Below are 25,310 nucleotides of genomic sequence, written 5' to 3'. Positions count from 1 at the left end.
CACCACCACCACTAACCCCTTAAATAAATACTGTGATGAAACCCGGTATCAATATTGTTTGCGATTATTTTGTTGATTATTTTGTTATACTAAATTATGTTATAGAGTACGGGAATTGCCCTTGAAGCTCTTGCAACATATGCTACTCATACAGATACAGCGAGTGTATCCATTAATTGTAAAGTTTCAAACACAGGAGGCGACGCTGAATTCAGTGTCGATATTAATGAAGAAAAGAAAGATCTTTCACAGCAGATAAAGGTAGATATACAATAAATAGACTACAGAAAGCTTTTGTAGGCAAGTTAATTTACATAATATACTAGAAATTGCGAAGTGCAAGTGAGTGCTGCAAGCAGATCTAATAGCATAACTTAGTTAATGATGCAGGACTCTCCAAAAGACACAAACCGAATAACTATGATTATAAACGCACTCAAATGATATTTATTTAACTATTACATTGTATTTTATTTGGGCCAAAAGCCATATATAATCAATGTTTCTTGGATGTTTCCAAGAAAGAAGAAGATTATAAAGCTTCTTATTGGATAACAAAATACCTCCTACGGACCATGCAGTGTACAATCGTCTCCTACAATAATTGATTTCACCCGCAGAAAGCAAAAGCCGTAAACTTAGCCTAGGTCGTCGACTTTGGTCAGTTTTTTGTACATGCTCTCAACCGCATTTAGTTCACTAAATTGTGTTTTTCAGCCTAATTATAAGCAACCGTGCACCAATCGCCATTGTTGTTATTTTTTTAATTCGTCTTCCATTAACTTGAGATTGCAAGAGGTAACAATTGTTTGATAAACAAATTTACCCAAAAATGTCATGATGCCATCGATAACACCTCAAATGTATTTATCTTTATAGTGTAAAGTTAATGGCAAGGTCGTGGTGGATTGTACGGGTACCGGTGTCGCTCAAGCTCAGGTAAATCCGTTTTTGTTTTTTGTTTTTTCCAAAGCATGTTTTGTTTCAGACAAAATGGTTACAACAAAAAACATATATATACAGTCTACAGTAATATTCTTATCATATTTGCACATTTCTTAAAGGTTGAGGTAATTTATAATAGTCCAGCTAGTGATAAGGAATCGGAATGCGATTTTTTTATTGACATAGCATCAAAGAAAAAAGAAAACGACCAACAGGCAGCCGAGGCTCCCGAAATCCATATTTTAACACTTACTACCAAGTAAGTAGTTCTCCTTTAATCGATTTCCGGCTGAAGTATTTTTTTTTCTGATATTAACCATTAGTCTAGTTTCTAGTTTTGACTTAATATTATTAAAAAGAACATTTGGCGTTTCATACGTATAATACTTGGGCTCGACAAAAATCGAATTGTTGGTGAACTAACAAAAAAGACAATAACTGCACATATTTTATTAACCAATATACATATTGTTTGGTACGATATGACACCCCTTATGTACTAAAAGGTTGTTTTAATATTAAGCCAAATTGCCGTCTACCGCCCTAGACTAAGTATTACTATTAATAGTACTAAGTACCAATTATTTTTTTTAAACAACAACGGTGAGACTGTGAAATGTATTAAATCAGTCACAAAAGGAGAAAATTGGTATGTACAGATGATTGTTCTTGGTCGCATTTTGCAATGAATGTCGTTATGTTTAGTTAATATGTCACAGAGGATGTATTTTATTGTTTACAGATATCGAAGAGAGCTAAACGGGAAAACAAACATGGCAATTGTGGACATTGGGCTTATATCCGGATATACTCCTGTAGAAAGTACTCTAAAGACGGTAAAATAATGTTAATCATGTTTTACCAATTCTTGGTACTGTATCATATGCAATAAGTCTGTAATGTGTCACATATGTGACGCTTATAATATGTAAGCTAGGCCATATTGATCGAAATTTTTAATCACAGATTGTTTTTGCAGATTTGACAATTTTTTAATATCATCTCAGTATCTCTGTCCTAACAAATTATTTTACAGCTTGTCAACAGCAATGCAGTCGCAGTGGATCGTTACGAAATTGCAGATAGAAAGGTGGTATTTTATCTTCAAGAGTTGACATCAGAATTCACAGTTTTAAGGTTTGAAGTTGTTCGGTCTTTCGAGGTGCTCAACGTTCAGGCTGCTCAAGTCTCTGTTTACGATTACTATTCACCAGGTAAACGTTTGTTTTCGTTACATTACCAAGAGTAATATGGAGCATGAAGCAGATGCAGAATTTGTTGGCGCAAATCGAAAGCGTCAGCTTATACGCATGCGTAGAGAGGGATTTGGAAGATGAAACATGAATACGCATGCGTATAAGCTGGTGCTTTCGATTTGCGCGAACAACTTCACCTAGTGAAAATTCAAATATGGTAACGTATTTCTTAAATCGGATTATGCTAAGTTGTGTAATTTGGTATGATTGGGGACCGACGGAGAGGCTGAAGCTACAGTATATTCGCATCTGTTTCACGGGATGGAAGACGGCACCGTATTGTTAAATTGAACATTATTTTTATAAATAGTTGAAGATAATGGTGCCGTTTTTCGTTCCGTGAAACAAAACAAACATTTATCAGATCGTCCAACGCTACGTTTACTTATCTTTACTGCAGTTATATGTCTATCTAATAATGTCAAAAAAACCACATTAGGCCTAAGTGACACAATAATATTAAGTTGTGCCTTGGTTTTTAATGGCCTACAGTACGTTTCTACATATTTGGTATCAATGCTTTTGTCATTTCAGAAAAAAAATGTAGAAAGTTTTACAATCCACATGATGACCAAACTGAGCTAAGACAGTTCTGTGAAGAAGATCTTTGTCAATGTGCTGCAGGTGTGTATGGTGTAAATGAATAGGCCCATCAGAAACCTTTCTCAAATTGCTTGAAAGCAACTAGAATCATCGATCTTAGGCCAAAAGAACATAAAAATCAAATTTTTGGGAAGAATTTAAATGAATTAGGGATGTTTCGTGACGGGGACTTTCGGCCTTGGAAGTTTTGACTTTGTCGGCCAGGACGTTTCGTCCCAATTTAGACCAAACAAAAATGGTTGGGCCCGGCGGTTGGGGACATGTGGTGGGGCGGTGTCATATGAGAAATCTCAAACAAGAAACAACCTCAAAATTGACACTGTATTATTTACACGGTACCAAGTTTAAGTAGACACTCAGTAATTTATAAATAAAAAAATAGTATGAGTTTTAACAAATCATCAACTTGTTTTAGGAGCTTGTCCAAAGTGTCCAAGACCAACGCCACTACCTACTCCACAGGAATTAGAAGGAGATTATGCGTGTGGCGTTACTGACAAAGCTATGGATTATGGTAATTTTACTGGCTATTTTATCCTGTTTCACAGTACAGTATCGTGTACATCAGTATGATAATTATTATATTATTGTGTACCGTAATGATGATGAAAGGTATTTTCCTTCCGAAAAAAATAATTGTTTAACTTAGTAATCCTTTAATATTTTCCACTCAAACAACCATTTGAAATGTGTCTATAGCACCATGCATCAAATTTTAATGGTTAGTTTTGTTCAGTTGCATTGTTATTGCTGGTCACGAATTTCTGAATTATCCCCGAAATTTCAATGTTACAAATTTGTGTGTCAATATTATACCAAAGGTAAAAATCTTAAGAATATATATAAATAACTATAGCCTCACACAAATCCTTACCGTGGCGCAATTTTATCTACTTTGTTGGTTTGTTTACGTTTATGTAGGCCTATGTCATACTTATTATTTCTACTGAATTTTAACTAGTGTATGAAACAATAGCTCAGGGAAGAGAAGAAAACGACGGATTTGTGATTTTGACAGGATCAGTAATCACTGTAATAAAAGAAGGTATAGTATTCATATTCATGCTTTAAAATTGTGCTATCCTTTCCACACTGACGCGAATACTGTAGCTACGATGTTCAGTCCATCACTTGTCTGCTGAGCTTTTCGATTCGCATGGATGAATTCGCGCCCATAACTCATTTCCCGAACTCTGATTGGTTACGTAAATTAAAAAATACTAGGTCGTGCCCACAGATGGTTCTCGAATACACAGTATTTCCAGCGAGAAAAAAATGGAGATTTCAAATGTACGTACCGCAGGACTATAATACATTGTCGTTTACAGAAACGAATAAATATACACAATGATTTATGTAGTCAACCAAAATTAGCACCCTGGGAATTACTTCCGAGAGAGAAACAAAATGAGTCTAATTTTTTTATTTGGACTCATTTAAACAAACCCAATTTGTGTTTTGTATGTAACATTAAAGGTTGAGGGATGGGGGAAGAAGATAGGTACAAAGAGGAAACATTTTAAAATATATTCTTATCCACTCAGTAACGAAATATTGTTTTTAATGTTTTATAGGCCTATAAATAATATACCACTAAATACAGTAAAACATTTAGGATTTAATACGGTACTTTGTTAAAACTCTCACTGTCATAGTCGATTGAAATAGTAAAGTACATGTAACGATACACCACTACGACGTTTATATATTTTTAAATTATTAATTAATACAAACGTTGAGAAGCAACTGTCAGTAATAACGTTTATTTATTTGTATATTATATGTTTATAATCTAACAGTAGAACCTACCCACACTCACAGTAATAACGTTTATTTGTATATATTTTTATATTACATCTAACAGTACCAACACTCACAGTAAGAAATTTGCGATTCAAATTGCGATCAAAAGTGGTTAATACCTTAACAGTATTGTACAGCATTGCAATACTATTTATGTTTATTCTCCAAGGGGGCCCATAAATCTAAATCTATACCTCTATGGTTAAACCAAATAATTTGGAATGTTTATTTGTATATTATATGTTTATAATCTAACAGTAGGGCCTACCCACACTCACAGTAATAAAGTTTATTTGTATATATTTTTATATTACATCTAACAGTACCAACACTCACAGTAAGAAATTTGCGATTCAAATTGCGATCAAAAGTGGTTAATACCTTAACAGTATTGTACAGCATTGCAATACTATTTATGTTTATTCTCCAAGGGGGCCCATAAATCTAAATCTATACCTGTATGGTTAAACCAAATAATTTGGAATGTTCCATTCATCACAAATCAATACATTTGTAAAAACGTATATTAAATGTATCAAAATAGTATTTTTTAAAGAAAATCGGCCTGTCTTCAACATTATGATGCTGTACTCAAACTGTTCAACCGGTTTTCAGCTATTAAAAACAATTATCGTAGGAGGAGATAGGAAAATGCGAAGCCTCCTCGCATTTTTGTGGCGGGTATTTTTCAAGATGGACATCCATTAGACAGTGTATACCACGATCGGAAAACACCCCTATTTGGGGCAAATCATTGAACCTAAATTCGTTTTAATCGTCAATAACTAATTATCTAACTTAATTTAATTAGTAAACAGGGTTACATCAGGTGGTTAAAATCAGTACCGAAAGTACGAACCAACTTTATATACCATCGAGTAAAAATTCTAGAAGTAAGGCGCGATTTACCGAATTTTGCCCTTACGTAAATTTATATATAGATATACAGTATATTAATTTTATTTGAAACGATAAGATGAGGAAATCTATGAGAATGAGAAAAAGTCGCCCCAACCGAGATTCGAACCCGGACCTTTTGCTTGATATACAGATGTCCTAACCATTAGACCACTGGAGCGGTATAGTTCAAACCCGATTGGAAAGCAACTCGTTAACATTACCATGAAATCCGCAGTAGTCTAACGGTTCGAATCTCGGTTGGGGCGCATTCTCAGATTTCTTCATCTTATCGTTTCAAATTAATTAATTTTGGTATAGCACCGGGCGGTTTAGAATTAATTTCTATGCTTATGGTGTTTATATATATTATTTTGAGATACTAATTTCGCTGAAGCAAAAATTAAAGGAACTATGAATACGCATGCGTATGAGCTGACGATGACGAAATTTGCCTAATGGAAAACCGGCTTTATATTAGGATTCACCAAAAAAATATCCCGAACAAAAATCGAATGTCTAGGAAAAATTACGAAATGCATATAGCCTGGGTCGTCGCATAATCAAAATCTTCTTATTTTATTTGAAAGCTAAACTTGTTTTTATATCAATACACATCAATTTACAAATTATTTAGAAGGAATGACATTTAGTTGCATCTAGGGGTACCTAAGTACAGTTTTTATCTTTGTAAAAGAATGTTTTTACAGTTTTTGCCTAATTAACAAATTGGAAAATAATCATACAGCTGTATAGTTTGCTCTTTCTTTAAAAAACAAACTCTTCAATTTATAATAGGTACTGATGAAATATCTAATGTTCCTGCTGTGCGACTCTTTGTTATGAAATCATCTTGTGTAGATTGCAAGGGCTGGAAAATTGGTCAAAAATACTTAATCATGGGCAAAGATGGGATTAGATACAAACCCGAAGGAAGCAATGTATTTGTGTAAGTATTCTTATTCTTATATCGGAACACGCTCAAAGCATTAAAATAACTACTCCGGTATATTGTTCTGGCTGTTTTACTTACTATCGTTTTGATTTAGCTTTTTGCTTATTTTATTTTGTATCTCTGTCGAGATCCAGCCACTGATACCCACATCATTGTCATTTTTTTAGTAATTTGCTTTTGGATTTATATGTAGGCCTACATATACTGTATGTTTTTTGTACTAAATGCAAAAAGCAACAGATTGTACAAGCATGTGAATTGGTGTTGTGATAGCTTTCTCAACAACGCCAACTTCTCGGAAACCAAATGATCGTTATGTTTCCGGCCCTCTTGCTATGTCAATAATCTATGGTTTAAAGTGGCCTAATAAAAAAGTAATTAAAGATGTATTGTTCCCTTTTTGTTCACCTAATAGTCCACTTTTGGGCCAAAAATTGATTCGAAACGAAAATGTATTTACCTAAAAACCTGTAATTTAAAGCAAAATATAGTCAAATTGTCTGCCAGCCAATGGGTTTTTGGTTTAATTTAACCATTTATTTTGTCATTTTACAAGTGAAATATTATCAATTGTTTTTCTTATTAAACTGTTTTTCCATTTTCTTTTCTATGGAAGTGATTAACTTTATTAAAACTACAAAATAATATTTCAAAGTCTGATTTTATTCATCTTTATTTTTCATGTTTTTGGAGACAATAAACAACCGTACTTCTGTAGGCTTAATTTTAGAAAAAAACTACCTTTTTTCTGACTTAATTTCACTAGTTAACGTTTAATGGTTCCCTTTTTACAGATTTAAGTACCTGCTTGATAGTACTAGTTATATTGAAGAGTGGCCAACTAGAAATTCAAATAAAAAAAGAGCCAAGGAATTAAAAAGATTCAAGGACAAACTGGTGGGAAACGGATGCTCTGTGTAATCAAACAACTTTGAACTCACTGAAAATAACAACTTGTATTAATTAATTATTGCATGCTTTCTTTCTTTATTTTTACATTTTTCTATTTCATTAATTTTCCAATAATAAAATTACATTTGAGCTTTGTCAGAGGCGTTCCTTGTGAGAATAATTTAGTTTGTGTATTCCTAGATGTATGTACCCTAATATGCCAGTTATGTCGGCTAAATGGTTGATGACAAAATGTCTTGTCGGCAGAATATCTTGTCGGCGTAATGGCTTGTCGGCAAAATAGCTGGCCAGCAAAATGACCGGTCGGCGAATAGCCTGTCTATCAGAACTGAAGCATGTATAGGCTTCATATTAACATTTTAAGTTTACTAATCATTACTTGTAAACAATGGCTTTTATATAATATCTTATAAATTAGCATATGACTTTATTCAGTTACACATTAAACTACTTAAACCACATCAAGTGATGGGAGGGGATTAAGCTTTTGTTAATAAAGTTTAAGCTATTACATTTACAATACAAAGAGTTTGTACTTATTTATCGTCGCTAAAGAAAAAAGAACTCGGTTTTGTCATATTTTTGGAAGAAATGTTTAGAAATTTACTCGGATGTTAATATCAAATCTCGAATATATTTTACCGTTCAAAACCTCGTACGTAAAAGGCAAAACTGTCTGCTTTTTTCGGATTGTCTGTTTACAACAGAGAAATACGTTTCTTAAAAATGCGAGCATCACAAAAATATAAATTTGACGAGAAATCTAAACAATTCTTGATTTATTTTTCTGCCAACATTAATGTTAAAAGTGGTCAAATGGTGGTAAGTTTCATTTCACATAAAAAAATATTGTAAGAAAGACTGAACAATGTTTTAGGTAAGTTAGCTTAAAGCCAGACGGTTTTTTTTTAATTGTGATACGCCCAAATGTGGTAGTGATATGACATCATCGCGTCCATTCGGGTACATCACATTTACCTCGTTTTACCTTATTTTTTTGATTCACATTTATTTAGCCATTGGTTAAAACTACAATTCCTGCATCAAGAATTGTTTCTTCTTTTACATAAAATATAAAAATAAAACACAACATAAATAAAATTAAAATGAGAAAGGTAATTTCCTATACTAGAGGGTGAGCTCGCTTCGCTCGCTCCCCCTCTAGGAAGTGTAGACGATGGTTCTCGGAATGATAATGTTCTCCTTATACATTTTCTGTCGGTTACCATTATTGAAAATGCTTGACATTTGTAAAACTAAACTACTTTGTTTCACAGTGTTTTAGATGATTAATAACATTTTAAAGTATAGTTTTTATTGTTTGGTAGGGCCCTTTGGGGAGGCGGAGGTCATTTGAGGGAGGTGCTTATTCGAGGGATATATGTTAAATTTTTTAGTTCTAATAATATGGTAACATTTATAATCAAATGAAATCCTCTCATAGATATGAAAAGTGGTAAAAAAGAATAACAAATGCTTGGTAAATTGCAGATAACAGTGCGGTGAATTCTACTACAAACAGTATAATTGTGTTATTATAAATATGTGGATGGACGTTTATTAGATAGTTGGGTTGGGGGGGGGGGGGTTATTATTCAAAGTGATGTTTTATTGGAGAGGCGTTTATTCAAATGAATACCATCCTAATAATTATTAATACATTATTTAATTTAATCATCTTTTGAAACTAACTGCCATGACAGAGTGGGCCCAAGAAAGAAGACATTACGGCTTGCAACATGGGCAGACATCTCGGTCCTAACGGGACACAGGAAGATAGCCTACAGTTATTCCTGCAAGCTTACTCAATAAAACTCAGCTATCGGGATTTCACTCGAAAAATGTAATTTTATAATACTATTCCCCACAATATATTCTGATTCTTTATGGCGTATATTTAATTTGATCTTTATTAATTTGCAGTATAATTCCTATTATTTAACTACTGTACCTTCACACAGTGTGGTATGTTTTAAAATAAACAAAAAACTGAAATGGCTATGATTAATGGCCAATTTTTTTTTCGTCTTCCAAGGGGCCACTGTATTGATTGATGGAAAGTGCCTGTTTCCAGTCACCTTTAGGGTCAAATCTATTATTTTAACTGCTCCCTTGTGAATAAAAGAGAGAAAATATTTGAAACTAAGGTGAACTTATCTTAAACCCGGAAATTACTTTGACCGGGAAGAATTGAAATTGAGAGGAAAATCCAATGTTGAAATCATAAATGTTGTTAAAAAACTCTTTATAATATCTTCCTAAGATATAAATATAGAACAATAGCGTCGGCGTGCACACTAATGTTATCAAATCTACGTTTCGCGGTACATCTCGGATAGATAAGGTAGGTATCTAAGGCGGAGATTTGTACCGAAGTTTTTGCATTGTGCTCGCCTATGTCAGAATTAACCATAATTTATATATAGATACAATTTAGTGTTGTTCGTCAGCATAAAGCGATGAATAGTATTTTTTAACGTGTTTATTTTGGTTTTTTTTTTTAATCCAGATTATTACCGCCAGTACATATGAATTCTTTCCACAACTTTGGTCCATATATGTGTATAAATTGTTGACTGCAAGTCAATCTCGTGAAGGGAATTCCAAATTAAGTTTCTGTTCCGAGGTTATGAGTAAAACTGTCACAGTAATTAAACGTATTTAAAACATGATGCGGTAATTCTTCGGATCTTACATTTGCCATAAATCATATGACGTTTACTTTGTGAATATCGTAAACGTTTAATATTTTCAGTTTCTTAAACAATGGCCCTGAAGCGTGTCTGAATTTAGAGAAAGTAATACATTACTACAGTAGGCCAACTTCGTTGTGTTTATCAAAATCAAACTTATTGTATATATTCAAAATGTGTTAAACAAATGCAACGGTAATAGTATACTATGATTGTAAATATCTAAAAAAAAATATAAAAAAAATGCTAAGAGAATGGGAAAGGGTTAGAATAGATTATATGTACACAAAAAAGAAATCAGTACTTGTAGAAATTATATAAGAATAGGTTTCGAAATGAATACAACTGATTGTTCTAATCAGAAGAAAAAACAAACATTGTTAATTTAATATTAGATGTTAAGTAGGATGTTGAAAATAACATGTTTTAATAGAAAAAAAAAAGTAAAACTACTGAGGAAACGGAAATGTATTATATATTATATGAAATGAGAGTATATACAACAATTATTTATGAAAGATTGAATGATGAATAAAGGTGGTGGCTACCACAAAAGATAAAAAAAAATGTGTTAAAATAGACATAATTTTCTTTTGCATAGTACTTTTTAAATGTCATATTACATTTGTTACAGAAAATACACAATCTACTTTAGCTAAATATTATACCAAACTTCTCCACAAAATAATGAAGAAACCATACAATGACGTTTGATGGTGACGTTTTGTTAGCAAGTTTATTCGAGTATCTATATCCAATTTAATAATGGAACAATAGACCAAAAATTAATGTATGTTTTTGGTTCACTTTTACTTGATCTTCCTACAAATATTGAAGTTGCATTCGACAGATTTTGTAAAGGTTTCACCAAACGGGCATGGAAAAGGAGAAATGAAATCAACAAGGAAAATGATTTGTTCTTTGGTTTTTAAATCCTGTATTACTTTTGTTAATGTTACTTTTTATATCTTGTACATAATTTAGTTTAAGCCTATTAATTATTGGCATAGTTTTTTTCTCAAGCAAGAGACATGGAGATCATACATTCTCTTAAAACTCTTACGATGTGTTTTCCCAATAGGCCTATGCCTTCAAATGCAAAAGTCTACATCAAAATAATAGGGGAGGGGCTGGTGGTGTTAAGGTATAGTTTTAGGGTAATAACCAATCGAATTTTAACATCTGACCACAAAAGCATCATTGTTTGTATAGATCAACTTATATCCGGCTCATTCGATTTCTAAACGTCAATACACCACCAAATGTTTCCGCAAAGATACTCCTTACCTTCACATGTTATAACTTAAATCCATACCTGGAAATTTACAGTTGCGACCAAGACAAGTGCTGCTGTTTATGCTTATTTCATTAGTATACTATAGTAGAGATACCGTGATGCTTAAACCGCTAGTTTTACTTGAGTTCCTTGCGATATTTCACGTTGTGAACGCCGGTTAAGTTAATAATGTTATTAATATGATATCATAAACATTTTGATAATGAATCTGGACAATACTAATAATAATATTGAGTATTGAGGGTAACAACTGTAAGGAATGTCTAAAATGTGAAAAATTGATGTCGCGTAAAGAAATAACATCAAATCTATTAATAATCTTTTGTTGTTGTTGTTGTACGGGTGGACGGGCTCATTAAAGTTTCTCCTCATTAAGATTTTTTTTATCTTATGTGGGTTCATCCCACTTTTATTTCCATACATACGGTACTGTATGTTCTCTTTACATATATTTTCATTTCAATACACTATACATATTATTATATTAACAATGTTTGTTTTCATCATCTGTTTACATACATCTTTTTTAAAGAGTTTTGTTCATTATTTTGTTTACATATTATCACATTGATTTTTGTTTTTATCTTTTCTCTTCATAGTTTCCTCTTTTTATACATATTATTATTATTATTTATACACATTTTCATTAAAAAGCATATTTTTTTCTTACATAGTCGTTTTTGTTTTTTTCATCTTCATGCATATTTATTTCATACAATTATAATACATTTTATGTTAAATAAATCCTGTGAATTTGTCCCATTTTATTCTTCTTTGGATTTATCTATGCAAACATATTTTCATTTAAACAATGCATATTCTCTCTTATACTAATTACTTACTAACTATTTACTGTTAACATAATATTTTTTTCATCCTTTAACATTAACATTTTGTTTTTATAATATTTACAAAATATATTTCCACATATTATCCTTTTTTGGCATCTATAACCCATCACATTTTCCTTTAGCCCTTTTTTTCTTATGTGGGTCCAATCCACTTTTTTTCTTGTTTTCTTTTAATATATTTCCATATATTCTTTTGTTTATACATACATTATCATTTAACCACATGTTTAATAAATCCTATGGGTCTGTCCCATTTTATTCTTATTTGGATTCATCTATGCAAACATATTTTCGTTTAAAAATGCATATTCTCTCCTTTTACTAATTACTTACTAACTATTTACTGTTAACATAATACCTTTCATCCTTTAACATTGATATTTTTGTTATTTTAATATTTACAAAATATATTTCCACATATTTCTAGTATATACGTGTGTGTCTTCAAATATTCACATGCTTTCAAATTTTTAAAAACATAAAACAAATGCATGACAGCAATGCCATGAACTATTTTAACTAAAAAGTTCTCTTTAAGGAATAATGTTTAGTAGCGTGAATATATGCCCTACTTGAAATCTTAAAATTAGCTGACGCCCCACCCTGTGTCTTGGCCTACGTGCTGTACAATGGCCGGATCTAACAACATATCACAAGGAACTAATACAAACTCAAGTAGGCAATATTAAAGCAGAAAAAGAAAAGGGAAATTTGAGAAGAGAGAAAAGAGAAAGTGAAACAGTCAACAATCGGCATACATTTTTCAGGAATGTTATTCTCTTTCTCGTTAAGACCATACGATTTAGTCCAGTATCTAATACTCCGAATGCGGAATTGTTGTAGTATGCGCACATGTGTAAATATTCAAATGATGAGTTTACTAATTTTACGCCAACAATTACGATCGCACAAATTTGCATACATTTTAAAGACCCATTCCCTACATAATTTGTGACTTTTTTGTAAAAATTTATGCATAATATATTACTTTAAAAACATTAAACCATGTCATTCCTCGTCTTAAATTATACGTTTTATGGTAAATTATGATGATTTAAAAAAAAGAGAGAGAAACAATGCACTACCTAGCTAGGCTTAGTTTTGTATGCATAGCTGGTAAACATCGGTAACGTACGAACATCGTACGGTAACTACAGGCTTAGCCTGAAGTTTTTGCTGCATTTATTGTCTTTCTGTTTTTGCCAGAATACGTTTATATAAATTGGGGGAAACCCGGTATTTTCGCTGAAAAGTTAGATTTCTTCCATTTGTTTTGGCCTCACGATTGAACAAAAAGTGGGTGAATTACAGAAGAAAAAGGAAAATAATATTCCGCGCGCAATGCATGTTAGTATTTATAGCGGGCCGCTAAAATTATTACAATCGACTTATTTTTCCAATTTGTAACCGAAAAAAGTTATCTAAATAGGAACATATAGTATTTATCTTTGCATTAATTGTAGTTTGTGACCTTAAATTAGATCTAAAAAACGTAAGGAATGGAACTTAATAATAATATGACTTGAAACAGATGGTATCTTTTGTTGTTTAACAGAATAGAAATATTATAATTTATTTAAAAATGCAAGCATCACGAAAATATAAATTTGACGAGAAATCTAAAAAATTCTTAATTTGTTTTCCTGCCAACAATATCATTAATAGCAGTGGACAAATGGTGGTAAGTTTCATTTCACATAAAAATATTGTAAGAAAGACTGAACAATGTTTTAGGTAAGTAAGTTAGCTTAAAGCTCGACTCTAATTTTTTTTAATTGTGAAACGACCAAATTTGTTAGTTATATGACATCATCACGTCCATTTGGGTACATCAAATTTACCTTGTTTTACCTTATTTTATTGATTCACATTTATTTAGTCATTGATTATAACTACAATTGCTGTATGTAATTAATGGCGAGGATCCTGCATCAAGAATTTTGACCCTTTTACATAAAACATAAGAATAAAACAAAACATAAATAAAATTTAAATAAGAAATGTCATTTCCTATATACAATTTAGTGTTGTTCGTCAGCGTAAGGCGATGAATAGTATTTTTCAACGTGTTTATTTAGTTTGTTTCTTTAAATATCCAGTTTATTACACAACTTTGGTCAATATATGTGTATAAATTGTTAATCTCGTGAAGGGAATTCCAAATTAAGTTTCTGTTCCGAGGTTATGAGTAAAACTGTCACGGTAATTAAACGTACATGATGCGGTAATTCTTCGGATCTTACATTTGCCATAAATCATATGACGTTTACCGTAAACGTTTAATATTTTCAGTTTCTTAAACAATGGCCCTGAAGCGTGTCTGAATTTAGAGAAAGTAATACATTACTACAGTAGGCCAACTTCGTTGTGTTTATCAAAATCAAACTTATTGTATATATTCAAAATGTGTTAAAATAGACATAATTTTTTTTTGCATAGTACTTTTTAAATGTCATATTACATTTGTTACAGAAAATACACAATCTACTTTAGCCAAATATTATACCAAACTTCTCCACAAAATAATGAAGAAACCATACAATGACGTTTGATGGTGACGTTTTGTTAGCAAGTTTATTCGAGTATCTATATCCAATTTAATAATGGAACAATAGACCAAAAATTAATGTATGTTCTTGATTCACTTTTACTTGATCTTCCTACAAATATTGAAGTTGCATTCGATTCAACCTGTTAGTGGCGGTTTCATCGCTGTTGATTGTCAACTGAATAAAGAAAATTAAAAATAAATAAATTTCACCAAACGGGCATGGAAAAAGAGAAATGAAATGAAAGGACACAATTTAGTTTAAGTTTCCTTGTAAATAGTCCTATTTTTTCTAACTTTTATTTTACTTACTCTGGACGCACCTTCATTCAAGAAGTGTGCCGCTGTTACAAATGTGTAGCTTATTATAGTTTAGCCACACATGCCAACGAAAAAAGAAGGGTTGTCTTGTACGGTATATCATAGAATAACTTAGGCCTATTAATTATTGGCATTGGTTTTTTTTCTCAAGCAAGAGACATGGAGATCATAGTAAACAATAATGGTATTTTATGATTTTCTTCTTTTTTGATGATTTGTTTTTCGTGTCCTGGATGTCAAAAATGTACAAAGGCCAATATTACTTCGCTGTTTATATTGCATGCTTACTTTTTCACTGTCTACTTAACAAATCACCTTTCTTTGTTTTTCTGTTCTATATTTCTATATAGTTCTAGTATTGTTTCCTTGTATTATGGTTTTACCATCCCTGAAACAATAATCTAAGGACGGATGTGAGCTTACATGCCAGTATTCCTAAGAAATAAGAAAAACAGAAACCAATTTTCAACTATAGGCCTAAATGATCTACAATATTAAATCGCCAAATGAAAGCCAAAGGTCATTAATTTGTGTTCATGTATCAATCAAACATTTTATTTATTTGTTGATTGGTTCGTTCGTCATCCAATGTTTGGTCAAAATTAGGAGCAGCATGTTGTCGCACCTAACAACATGACTATAATTTCCTGTCGCAGCATAAATTAAATTACATATGAAAATTAAATTAGTAGACGTGTTCAGGATGTACCACCAAAACGGAATATTTATTGAGCCTGCCAATTAACATGGTAGACTATGTATATATATATATATGTCTATCTATAGACTATTTATTTATGATATAGGGCCTACAACTAAATCGAAAATACACAAGATAGACACGGTATACATACCTACTTTTCTATGAAACATTCTCTTAAAACTCTTACGATGTGTTTTCCCAATAGGCCTATGCCTTCAAATGCAAAAGTCTACATCAAAATAATAGGGGAAGGGCTGGTGGTGTTAAGGTATAGTTTTAGGGTAATAACCAATCGAATTTTAATATCTTACCACAAAAGCATCGTTGTTTGTATAGATCAACGTATATCCGGCTCATTCGATTTCTAAACTTTAATACACCCAAATGTTTCGTTTTCAGAGAAACTCCTTACATTCACTTGTTATAACTTAAATCCATACCTGGAAATTCACAGTTGCGACCAAGACAGGTGCAGCTGCTGTTTATGCTCAGTTAATTAGTATACTACTAATATTAGAAATACCGTGATGTTTAAACCGCTAGTTTTACTTGAGCTACTTGCGCTATTTCACGTTGTGAACGCCGGGTAAGTTAATAATGTTATTAATATGATATCATAAACATTTGGAGAATGAATCTGGACAATACTAATAATAATATTGAGTTATGTTAACAACTGTTTAAGAGCCATTGTCTGTAAGAATCAAAGAAATATCAAAAAAAGTGGCAGACTCAAAAAAATGGATTTCTTTCAAATTTTGCACATGGCTATATATGTGTTGAGAGAAATCAAATATGAAGTATTTTTTATTTCACACGTTTATTTCCATGGCAACGGCCAAATTTGTGTTTTTGACAAATTTTGTCCTTTTTTATGGTTTTTTAAAATGGATATTGGTACTACTTTGATGAACGATATTGTTGTGTTGTTCATTTAATTATAAAAAATAATTAGTGTATGCATAATAACAATGCATTGTGTACCTGTTTCAATTTTTTTTATTTTTTTTATTTCATTCTTTGGGAGATACCATTTATTTAAAAAGGGGTGTTTTTCACTTTTTTTAAATTGTTCAATGCAACTAAATTTTACTTCACCATAACACCCAAAGTGGTGTATTTTTTTAGCTGATTTATTACAAATAGGTAGTTCTAATGTTTAATAATTGATTTCTAAAATAAAATACTGGGGTAAATTTAAAATCTACAAGCAGTGTTGCGAGAAACATAGGCATTTTTATAAAAAAAAAACATGGTATATTAGTAAAAACATTTTATTTTCTTTGATTATTTGATTTGGTCAGAAAAATTCTTAATGTTTTATATAGTTCTAGTTGTGTTGTGAGAAAAAAATTAATTTTTAATTATAGATTCTGTAATTCCCAGTTTTAATGTCGTTTTATAGGTTATATCCTCTGGAAATTTGAATAAATTATAAGATCGTTGTGAATTTTATTCTTTGCAACAGATTACTCCTCTAATTTTGAAGCTCCTCTTTCATTTGTTTACTTCTTTTATTTGCTAACCTAAGCAGATCCCACATGCCCATCCACCACCACTTTCGACTACCACCCCTCCCCCCCCCCCCCCCACCCACCCCGACTATAACCACAAAAAGATAAACTGCAACACTTTGGTCGATCATCCACTATAGAGTGTCAAATGCATGCATTCAAGCACCACCCACACTGCCGCTACTATCGCCCCAATGAATAGACGGATTCAAACTCCTCCATCCCACCCCCTCCCTTTTTCTCCAAGCCCCCACCCACCCCAAGTTAAAAATTACAATGCAAAAGATAGGACATAAAGTTAAGTTTTTAGACCCTCGCCTTCAACCCCCTAACTATTTAAAAGTCCTGGATCCACCACTTTCCCCTCCCCAAAATAGAACCAATCAAAAGTCAATGATATACTCAGGTATGTTAATGCTACATAACAAATATTGAAGCCCTGATTTGAAATTTCATTTCATTTAAGGTCAGCATGTAAAATATCACACTTTATTATTAAATATTGGTTTTAAATTCTATATTTTTTTTACTGTGATGGTTGGATTCAGTATTAATTATTAATCAATAATTATCTGATAATTATTTAATTTCCCTTAGTTATGCATAGCAACAGTTACTATGGTAACTAAAAATGAGATATTCTTTAGATTTTGTATATTTATCTCATACAAATTTAAATTTGTAGATTATTAGCAGGCATGCCTTATTTGCATTTTCAAATTACCGTTTCACAAGGTCATATTCGTAAGCACTTTCTTCTGTGCTTATTTTTATTCATGAAAACCCCATATTTTATTTACAGCGACCACCTCCCTTGACGGACCCACTTTGAAAAGCCTGTTTGTTCTTCCTATCTAATTAGTGCATTTGGTGCTTACCGTAAGCAGCTGCGGGCACCTTTTTATACTAAAAATGAGATTTTTTGTAAGCGGCCAATCGAAAAATGTGATACTTATTGCATGGATCTATGAATTAGAGGTGCATGTTTATTGTATTTCTTTATATATTAGCTTTATTTTGAAGAGGTTTTAAAAACATTACTGTGAAGAGATGAGAAAACTACACAGATTTTGACCGACCATTTTTCATATGATAAAAGTTTTTAAAATTTGTCTGAAAATGCTAAAAAATACTAAACCACCTGATTATAAATAATAATAGGCCTACAATTAGCTGGAAAATTGAGAGGCTCGTTTCGTTAAGAATAGCGTATATAGCCATAATAAGTGATTTTGGCCCTTTATCGGCAGAACCTCCCGTAAGGGGTCACCGCCCGTAAGCGGCCACTTTTCCAGGTCCCGAGGGTGGCCACTTACGGGAGGTTCAACTGTATTTAAAAAAACAATTATCCTTAGTTACGCATAGAAACAGGTTCTAAGATAACATAAATAATACATTTTGACATAACTTGACCCAACAAATTACCCTTTCCCAAGGTCAGACATTTTCTGGGATTCAGTAGATAAGTAAATTTGGGAAAAGGTAGTAAAGCTATGTAATCAATTGTTTGTAGTCATGAAACCCCATATTAAAAAAATTGTACTTAGTTACGTATAGAAACAGTTGCTACAATACACTATAGGTAAAATGTTGATGTCATTTGATCTCAATATGTAAATTTTTTTTTTCATGAAACTCCATATTTAATTTTTTTTTTAAATATCATTTGTTACGTAAACAGGTTTAAGATAACACTAAAGGTCATTTTTTTTACCTTTATTCAGATTCGTCAAGACTTTCTTTCTGAGATTATTAGGATTCAGTATTTAAAGTAAATTTGGCAAAAAGTAGAAATGTAAAACTATGTAGAAAAAATGTTTTGTATTTATGAAAAACCCCTTATTTTTTTGAAATTTTAGAAACAGTTACTATGGTAAAATGTTGACCTCAAAATGAATGAATTTACAAGGTCAAGTTTGTCATTAATGGAATGCAGTAGAAGTAAAATTGAGAAAAATTACAAATGCAATCAATTCTTTGTATTAATAAAAACGCCATTTTTTACGTTTTTTTTAAATTACTTTCCTTAGTTACACATAGAAATGGTTGCTAAGGTAACACTATAGGTAAAATATGAAAATTGTTGATAATTGTTATGAACTACTTGTAAATGTTGATCAAACATGAATAGTTGTAGTCAACTGGGGACCTGTCCTGTTTTGCATTCTGACCCCTTTTGACCTCAAATGACCTATTTACAAGGTCAGATTTTTTGGGAGGTCTTTCTGTATCTCTTTACACAAAATAGATTTAAAAATTTATAAAAACCATTGACGTAATTATTTCCAAGTTTAACATTATTTTCCATCAACTAAATATTTCAATGCAAAATACTGTTTTTCTGGCAATTAATTGAAATAAACCTGGCAACACATTCTCCTATTTTATCTAAACTATTCGTATGACTCTAGTAGCATTATGACAAGCCACATATACATTTTATTATTGGATTAGCCATATTTAAATTGTGTTTCATGTGTTTTGTTTGTTGATATTTAGTTATATTTTTTGTATTTTTCGTATTTTCCTGGCAACACAAAACCTATGTACGAAATTTACCCCAGTGTTTTTTTCGTGATTATTGTTGACAAACCTATTGACTATCAAATTAAAAAACCTCATTGATTTAAAAACACCACTTTGGAAGTTATAGGTACGTTTATGAGGTATACTTTTATAAAAAAAATATTTTTTAAAAACACCCCTTTTTAAAATAATGGTATCAACCAAACTCCATTTTGTAATTAATTTTTTTTTCTACATTAAATGGAACTCAATACATGTTGTTTACCATGCTATAAACAAAAACTGTATACTGTAAGTATTTTTGGTTAAAATAAGTATACAAATTTGTACTTTTTCACTATAGAAAATCTGTGAAAAATGGCAAAAACATCAAAATTTGGATAATTGACCGTTGTCATGGAAACGGAGGCTAAAAATTAAAATGAATGTTGTAGATATGCTTTTTATTGAAATGTCTATTCATGGTAAAAATTTGAGAGAAATCCATTTTTTTACATCTGCCACCAAATCTTTGATTTTTACAGACAATGGCTCTTAAAATGTGAAAAATTGGTGTCGCGTAAAGAAAAAACAGCAAATCTATTCATAATCTTTTGTTGTTGTTGTACGGGTGGACGGGCTCATTAAGTTCATCCTCATTAGCATTTAATACTAATAAATAATAAAGATATTGATAATTTCATAAAAAATGTATTGTATTAATAATTTGTAGACATTATTTTATCACTGCGCCTAATATATTTCGGGCTAATGTTTCGGAAGACGTACTGGTGGCCGTATTTGGTACAGGCAATGCTATTATAGATGTAACAGTCAAACTGCTTACGAGTGAAGATACTGTAATGGCTAATAAAACCATTCAAGTTCAAGCAGGTATGTTAACCTTATCGTTCCCACTTGGACCATGCAATTTGACCAATCACAGGCGAGGGATCAACCGAACTGTCGCTTGTGATTGGTCAACTCTCTCACACCTAAAACGTGCCTCCATTAGAGAAGCAACGCATGGACAAAGACGCAACACAAACAAGTTGACCAATGGCATGCGACAGTTTGTATAATCCAGCGCTTGTGATTGGTCAAATCACTTACGTTGCGCTTACGTCCTTGCGTTACTTCTCTAGTTATGATGGCAATATATTATCATGATGACGACAGTGATGACCATGATAATGATGTTTTGTGTCTTCTCTTGTCTTCTTTCATTTTGGGCTATCTATTATGCCATTACGTACCAAGTTAACTTCACTTATACTAATATTCAGAACAACGATGGCCGGTTACAATTGCATATCAACCCATCATGTATTTACAACGTATTGCCAAATGGATTACGTCATCATTATAGCTGTCCACGCATAACAATTCAATTTAATGTATCATTCCTATAGGTACACCTAAAATTGTTCATTTTATTGTGGATCCAGCCCAACTACCAGATGATGAAGAAATTCCAACAATACGAGTTCAAGCATATTCTGACGATCCTATACTTCAATTTAGTAAAACAGTTACTGCGTTGGTGACAACTAAAAATCAGGTTGTGTTTATCCAGACCGACAAACCCATTTATACTCCTGATCAGGAAGGTTAGTAGTCTAATGATGTACATAGAGTGGTGTAACGCAGATGCCTGACGCCCTTGGTTTAGGAACCCTTAGTGGCCCTCCAACGCTGGAGGCCGGAAATTTTTAGCCTTTTTCAACATATTTTAATGGCTTTTTCACTCTGGGCACTGCTCAGGGGCCCCTGTAAGTTCTGGGCCCCTGGGTATAGCCAATGAACACTCATAACCGTTACGCCACTGTACATATATGTGTGTACATGTAGACCTGCCTGTTTTGTGTTGGGTTCACATTCTGCTTTAAAATTTGAAATATTGTTCTCAAATCATTGCATTTCTATAGATTTTAAATAATCACTGGTCTGTTTCGTATTACAGCTAAAATCAGAGTGATTTCTTTGAATGAGCAACTCAAACCTACCGACAGAATAGTTCGATTAGATATTATCACACCAACCGACGCCATTATCAAGAGGACTGAAGACATTACTACAATTACTGGCTATCATACTGAAATATACCAGTTCTCTTCGTACCCGACATTTGGAATTTGGTCTGTTGTTGTGTCATACGGCCCAAACGTAAGTATATAGGCCTATTTGTTCTGTGTGAAGACATACTTTTTACCTGTATAAGCCTACATTCTTTGACCAAAATGCAAACATTTCTGAATCTGTTTTTTTTTTTCTTTTAAGACGCTATATACCTTAATGTATTATTCCATATTATGCATTAATTAACTAAATTTAAGTTGTGTCACTTCACTTACGTGTGTTAATTGCAATGACATATCTGCTGAAGTTCAAATCTGTAGTTTCTATATTTTTGTAAGAAATTTAGCTAGAATATTATAATTGTATAATTTTTTTTAAGCATGAATGGAATAGCACAGTTAAATTTGAGCTTCGAGAGTATGGTAAGTTCAGATAATTGAAATGCGCCACTTTATCATTAAACGAGTATAGAATTAACTAGAATCAATGAAACATTTTTGCTATAGACAAAGTAGCCCACTTTCGAGGGTTGCCACGCATACGTACTAATAACATTAATCATTTCAAACCTATCATTTCTTTACAGTTTTGCCGACATTTGAGCTAAAAATGGAGGGGCCAAAACAGATTTTGCAATCAGATTCAACGATTTCGGTGACTGTCAGTGCAAAGTAAGAAAATGCAAAATGTTAATAGCACATGGCTTCAGTATCATTATTAGAATACACCACTATATGTGAGCGTAAAAATAGGGCACTTATTTTTTTATCATGTGACCCACAATCGTCCAATCAATGGTCTTTCCATCATGTAATTGGCGAATGGCTCGCTGAACGACATTTGCTAACTTCATAGTTAATGGTTCTATACTGGCTGTTTAGGTATGTGTACAACAAGAACGTGAGAGGTACCGCTGTCATAAAAATGTGGGTTGTAAACAAAACAAAAGATGACGTTATCGGTGAATTTGATCCTGAACACAAATCTGTAAGTGCAGTATCTATATATAAATTTAAATTCGGTAAATCGCGTATTACTTCTAGAATGTTTACTCGATGGAATATAAAGTTGGTTCGTACTTTCGGTACTGATTTAAAACACCTGATGTAACCCTGTTTACAAATTGAATTGAGTTAGATGATTAGTTATTGACAATTAAAACGAATTTAGGTTCAACGATTTGCGCCAAATAGGGAAGTTTTGGCGATCGTGGTATACACTGTCTAGTGGATGTCTATCTTGAAAAATACCCGCACACAATAATACGAGGATGTTTCGCATTTTCCTATCTCCTCCTACGATAATTTGTCTTAATAGCTGAAAACCCACGGTTGAACAGCTCGAGTACAGATAAGAATCATAATGTTGAAGACATTCCAATCTCTGTTCCACAAGTGTCTATTCCCTGCAGGCGTCGTAAATTTGATCCATTTTTTTTTCAATCTGTGCTGCAGAGGTTGGATATAGGTTTTTTTACGGATAACGAGCTAGCGTTTTCATGCGCCCTCTATTATGTACAACACTTTATTATTGCAGTTAAACCACTCATACCAACACCCACCTCCCTCACTGGCATAAGTAGCGTTGTAAAGCCAGAGAAGATAGGCCTACGGTACGAAGGTTCACATGCCCTAAACGCAAAACAACTTTGGTGTGTAGGAACCAACTTAAGTATGAATTAGCTCAACCCTAATGTTACATAATAAGTTTGTTTAAATTTGCCTCAAACAATTGGTCTCATTTTGTGACAAGTTTCTCTTTCGGAAGTAATTCCCATGGTGCTAATTTTAGTTGGGTACATATATTACCGTGTCTATTTATTCGTTCCTGTAAACGACATGTATTATTGTCCTGCGGTACGTATACATTTGAAATCGCCATTTTTTAACGCTGAAATTACTATGGATTTGAGAACCATCTGTGGGCACGACCTGTGGGCACGACCTAGGTGGTACGCGAGCGAAGCGAGTACTATTAACTATAAGCGACACCCAATATCATAATTCTGTTGAACAATGTTCCGAGTTTTATTCCTAGTATGACACCTGGACGTATACAGTACGCAAGCCATTGTTATGTCGTATAGGCTTTAAAATATCATGAATTATTCATGATTTCTGCCTCAGACGTCAAGAAACTATATCTTTTCGCTTGCGTACACTGTATGTACGGTACTGAATTGCTTTTTATTATCTGTTGGTACAATGAAATCACTACCGGTACATAGATTAAACGGAAAATAATTTGTAAACCTTCATCGAACAAAATGTGATAGGCCTCGATGAAATAGTATTTAAAACAGTGTTATCGCTCTTGACAGTTAAATGCACAGGGAACGGCTGCCTTTTCAATAGATCCCTTTACCAAATATGGCGACAACTGGTTCAGCATATTCAAAGGTGCAACCCTGAAAATAGAAGCTGTAGTTACTGAACGATCAACTGGAGATCGCGAGATTACAACGATCAGTGGGGCTAAATTTGTTGAACGAGTGTATACATTTAAACACGATCGAACTGTTAGTCACTTCAAGAAAGGTACAACATTTGATATTAAGGTATGCTTTAGATTTATTTTGTTTATGGTATCAATGCTTTTAAATGACAATTCAATCAATTGCTAGACAAAGTGTATAAAAGACACATAGTGTTAAAACATTCTTCTATTAATGATTGAGAAAATTGGCGACAGCTGGTAAGTTTTTTTGTTCACCAACGATCTCGACTGAAGCTAACTGTCACTTGATTGGTCAACTCACTTGCGTCCAAGTGGAAACCATGTTTTAACATTCAAACAAATGTTCGTCTAGTACTGAGAGGAATTCCTCAATCCATCTCTTAATTCGATAATTATAACAAATTTTATTTGGAAGTTAAATAATTATTACACGTTTTTTTTTTCTTCTCTCAGATTGATTTATTCCATTCCGATGGGTCTCCGGCAGTAGAAGTAAATACTGAAATCCAAGCTTATGGCACTAATGGCGACGGAATTGAGCAAATGCTGACGGGCACCAAAAACTTTCTACTAAAAAAGAAAAGTGACAACCTAGGTCAAGTGGATTTCCGGGTTGATGTTAATCAAGACACTGAGTTAATTTCGGTCACAGTGAGTTTCCAATATTATATTTCATAATCTAAATGTAGCTACGCACTTAGAAAGTAAAATAAGTTAGTTAAAATGCCTTATTCTTTTCTCTTAGATTAAAACTTTAGATGACAACTTTCCTAAGGAAGCCAATGAACTTCTTGAGTTCACTATCCACCCAATAGACAGTGAAACTGGTGCTTACTTACAGATAAGAGTGCCTCCTGGTGTGATTACGGTATGCTTATAAAAATAACTTTCTAAATGATGTTCTTTATTAGAGGATTGATAAAGAATCCTGTTGTTGCAGTACCCGCTTCTTACTTAGTCTCGAATCTAAC

The 25,310-nt window shown here is 32.5% G+C and overlaps 2 protein-coding genes across 2 annotated transcripts in view; both read left to right on the top strand.

Annotated features, from left to right (window-relative positions):
• Positions 1-7,836, top strand: part of LOC140047255 (complement C3-like) — a 32,700-nt gene extending 24,864 nt beyond the window's left edge. The window contains exons 26-35 of the mRNA XM_072092161.1: positions 106-261; positions 880-939; positions 1,065-1,204; positions 1,688-1,781; positions 1,982-2,159; positions 2,736-2,825; positions 3,220-3,318; positions 3,766-3,849; positions 6,303-6,453; positions 7,254-7,836. Coding sequence (XP_071948262.1) covers positions 106-261; positions 880-939; positions 1,065-1,204; positions 1,688-1,781; positions 1,982-2,159; positions 2,736-2,825; positions 3,220-3,318; positions 3,766-3,849; positions 6,303-6,453; positions 7,254-7,380 — 1,179 coding nt within the window. The 3' untranslated portion in view covers positions 7,381-7,836. The remainder of the gene's footprint in view (positions 1-105; positions 262-879; positions 940-1,064; positions 1,205-1,687; positions 1,782-1,981; positions 2,160-2,735; positions 2,826-3,219; positions 3,319-3,765; positions 3,850-6,302; positions 6,454-7,253) is intronic.
• Positions 7,837-16,258: 8,422 nt separating this feature from the next.
• Positions 16,259-25,310, top strand: part of LOC140047766 (complement C5-like) — an 11,161-nt gene continuing 2,109 nt past the window's right edge. The window contains exons 1-10 of the mRNA XM_072092801.1: positions 16,259-16,370; positions 20,537-20,697; positions 21,216-21,413; positions 21,767-21,969; positions 22,262-22,304; positions 22,469-22,553; positions 22,764-22,869; positions 24,203-24,439; positions 24,793-24,990; positions 25,085-25,207. Coding sequence (XP_071948902.1) covers positions 16,312-16,370; positions 20,537-20,697; positions 21,216-21,413; positions 21,767-21,969; positions 22,262-22,304; positions 22,469-22,553; positions 22,764-22,869; positions 24,203-24,439; positions 24,793-24,990; positions 25,085-25,207 — 1,413 coding nt within the window. The 5' untranslated portion in view covers positions 16,259-16,311. The remainder of the gene's footprint in view (positions 16,371-20,536; positions 20,698-21,215; positions 21,414-21,766; positions 21,970-22,261; positions 22,305-22,468; positions 22,554-22,763; positions 22,870-24,202; positions 24,440-24,792; positions 24,991-25,084; positions 25,208-25,310) is intronic.

Source organism: Antedon mediterranea, chromosome 4, assembly GCF_964355755.1.
Source record: "Antedon mediterranea chromosome 4, ecAntMedi1.1, whole genome shotgun sequence".
Classification (NCBI taxonomy): Eukaryota; Metazoa; Echinodermata; class Crinoidea; order Comatulida; family Antedonidae; genus Antedon; species Antedon mediterranea.
The sequence above is the reverse complement of the archived record's forward strand: the minus strand, read 5'-3'. Positions and strand labels throughout refer to the sequence as shown.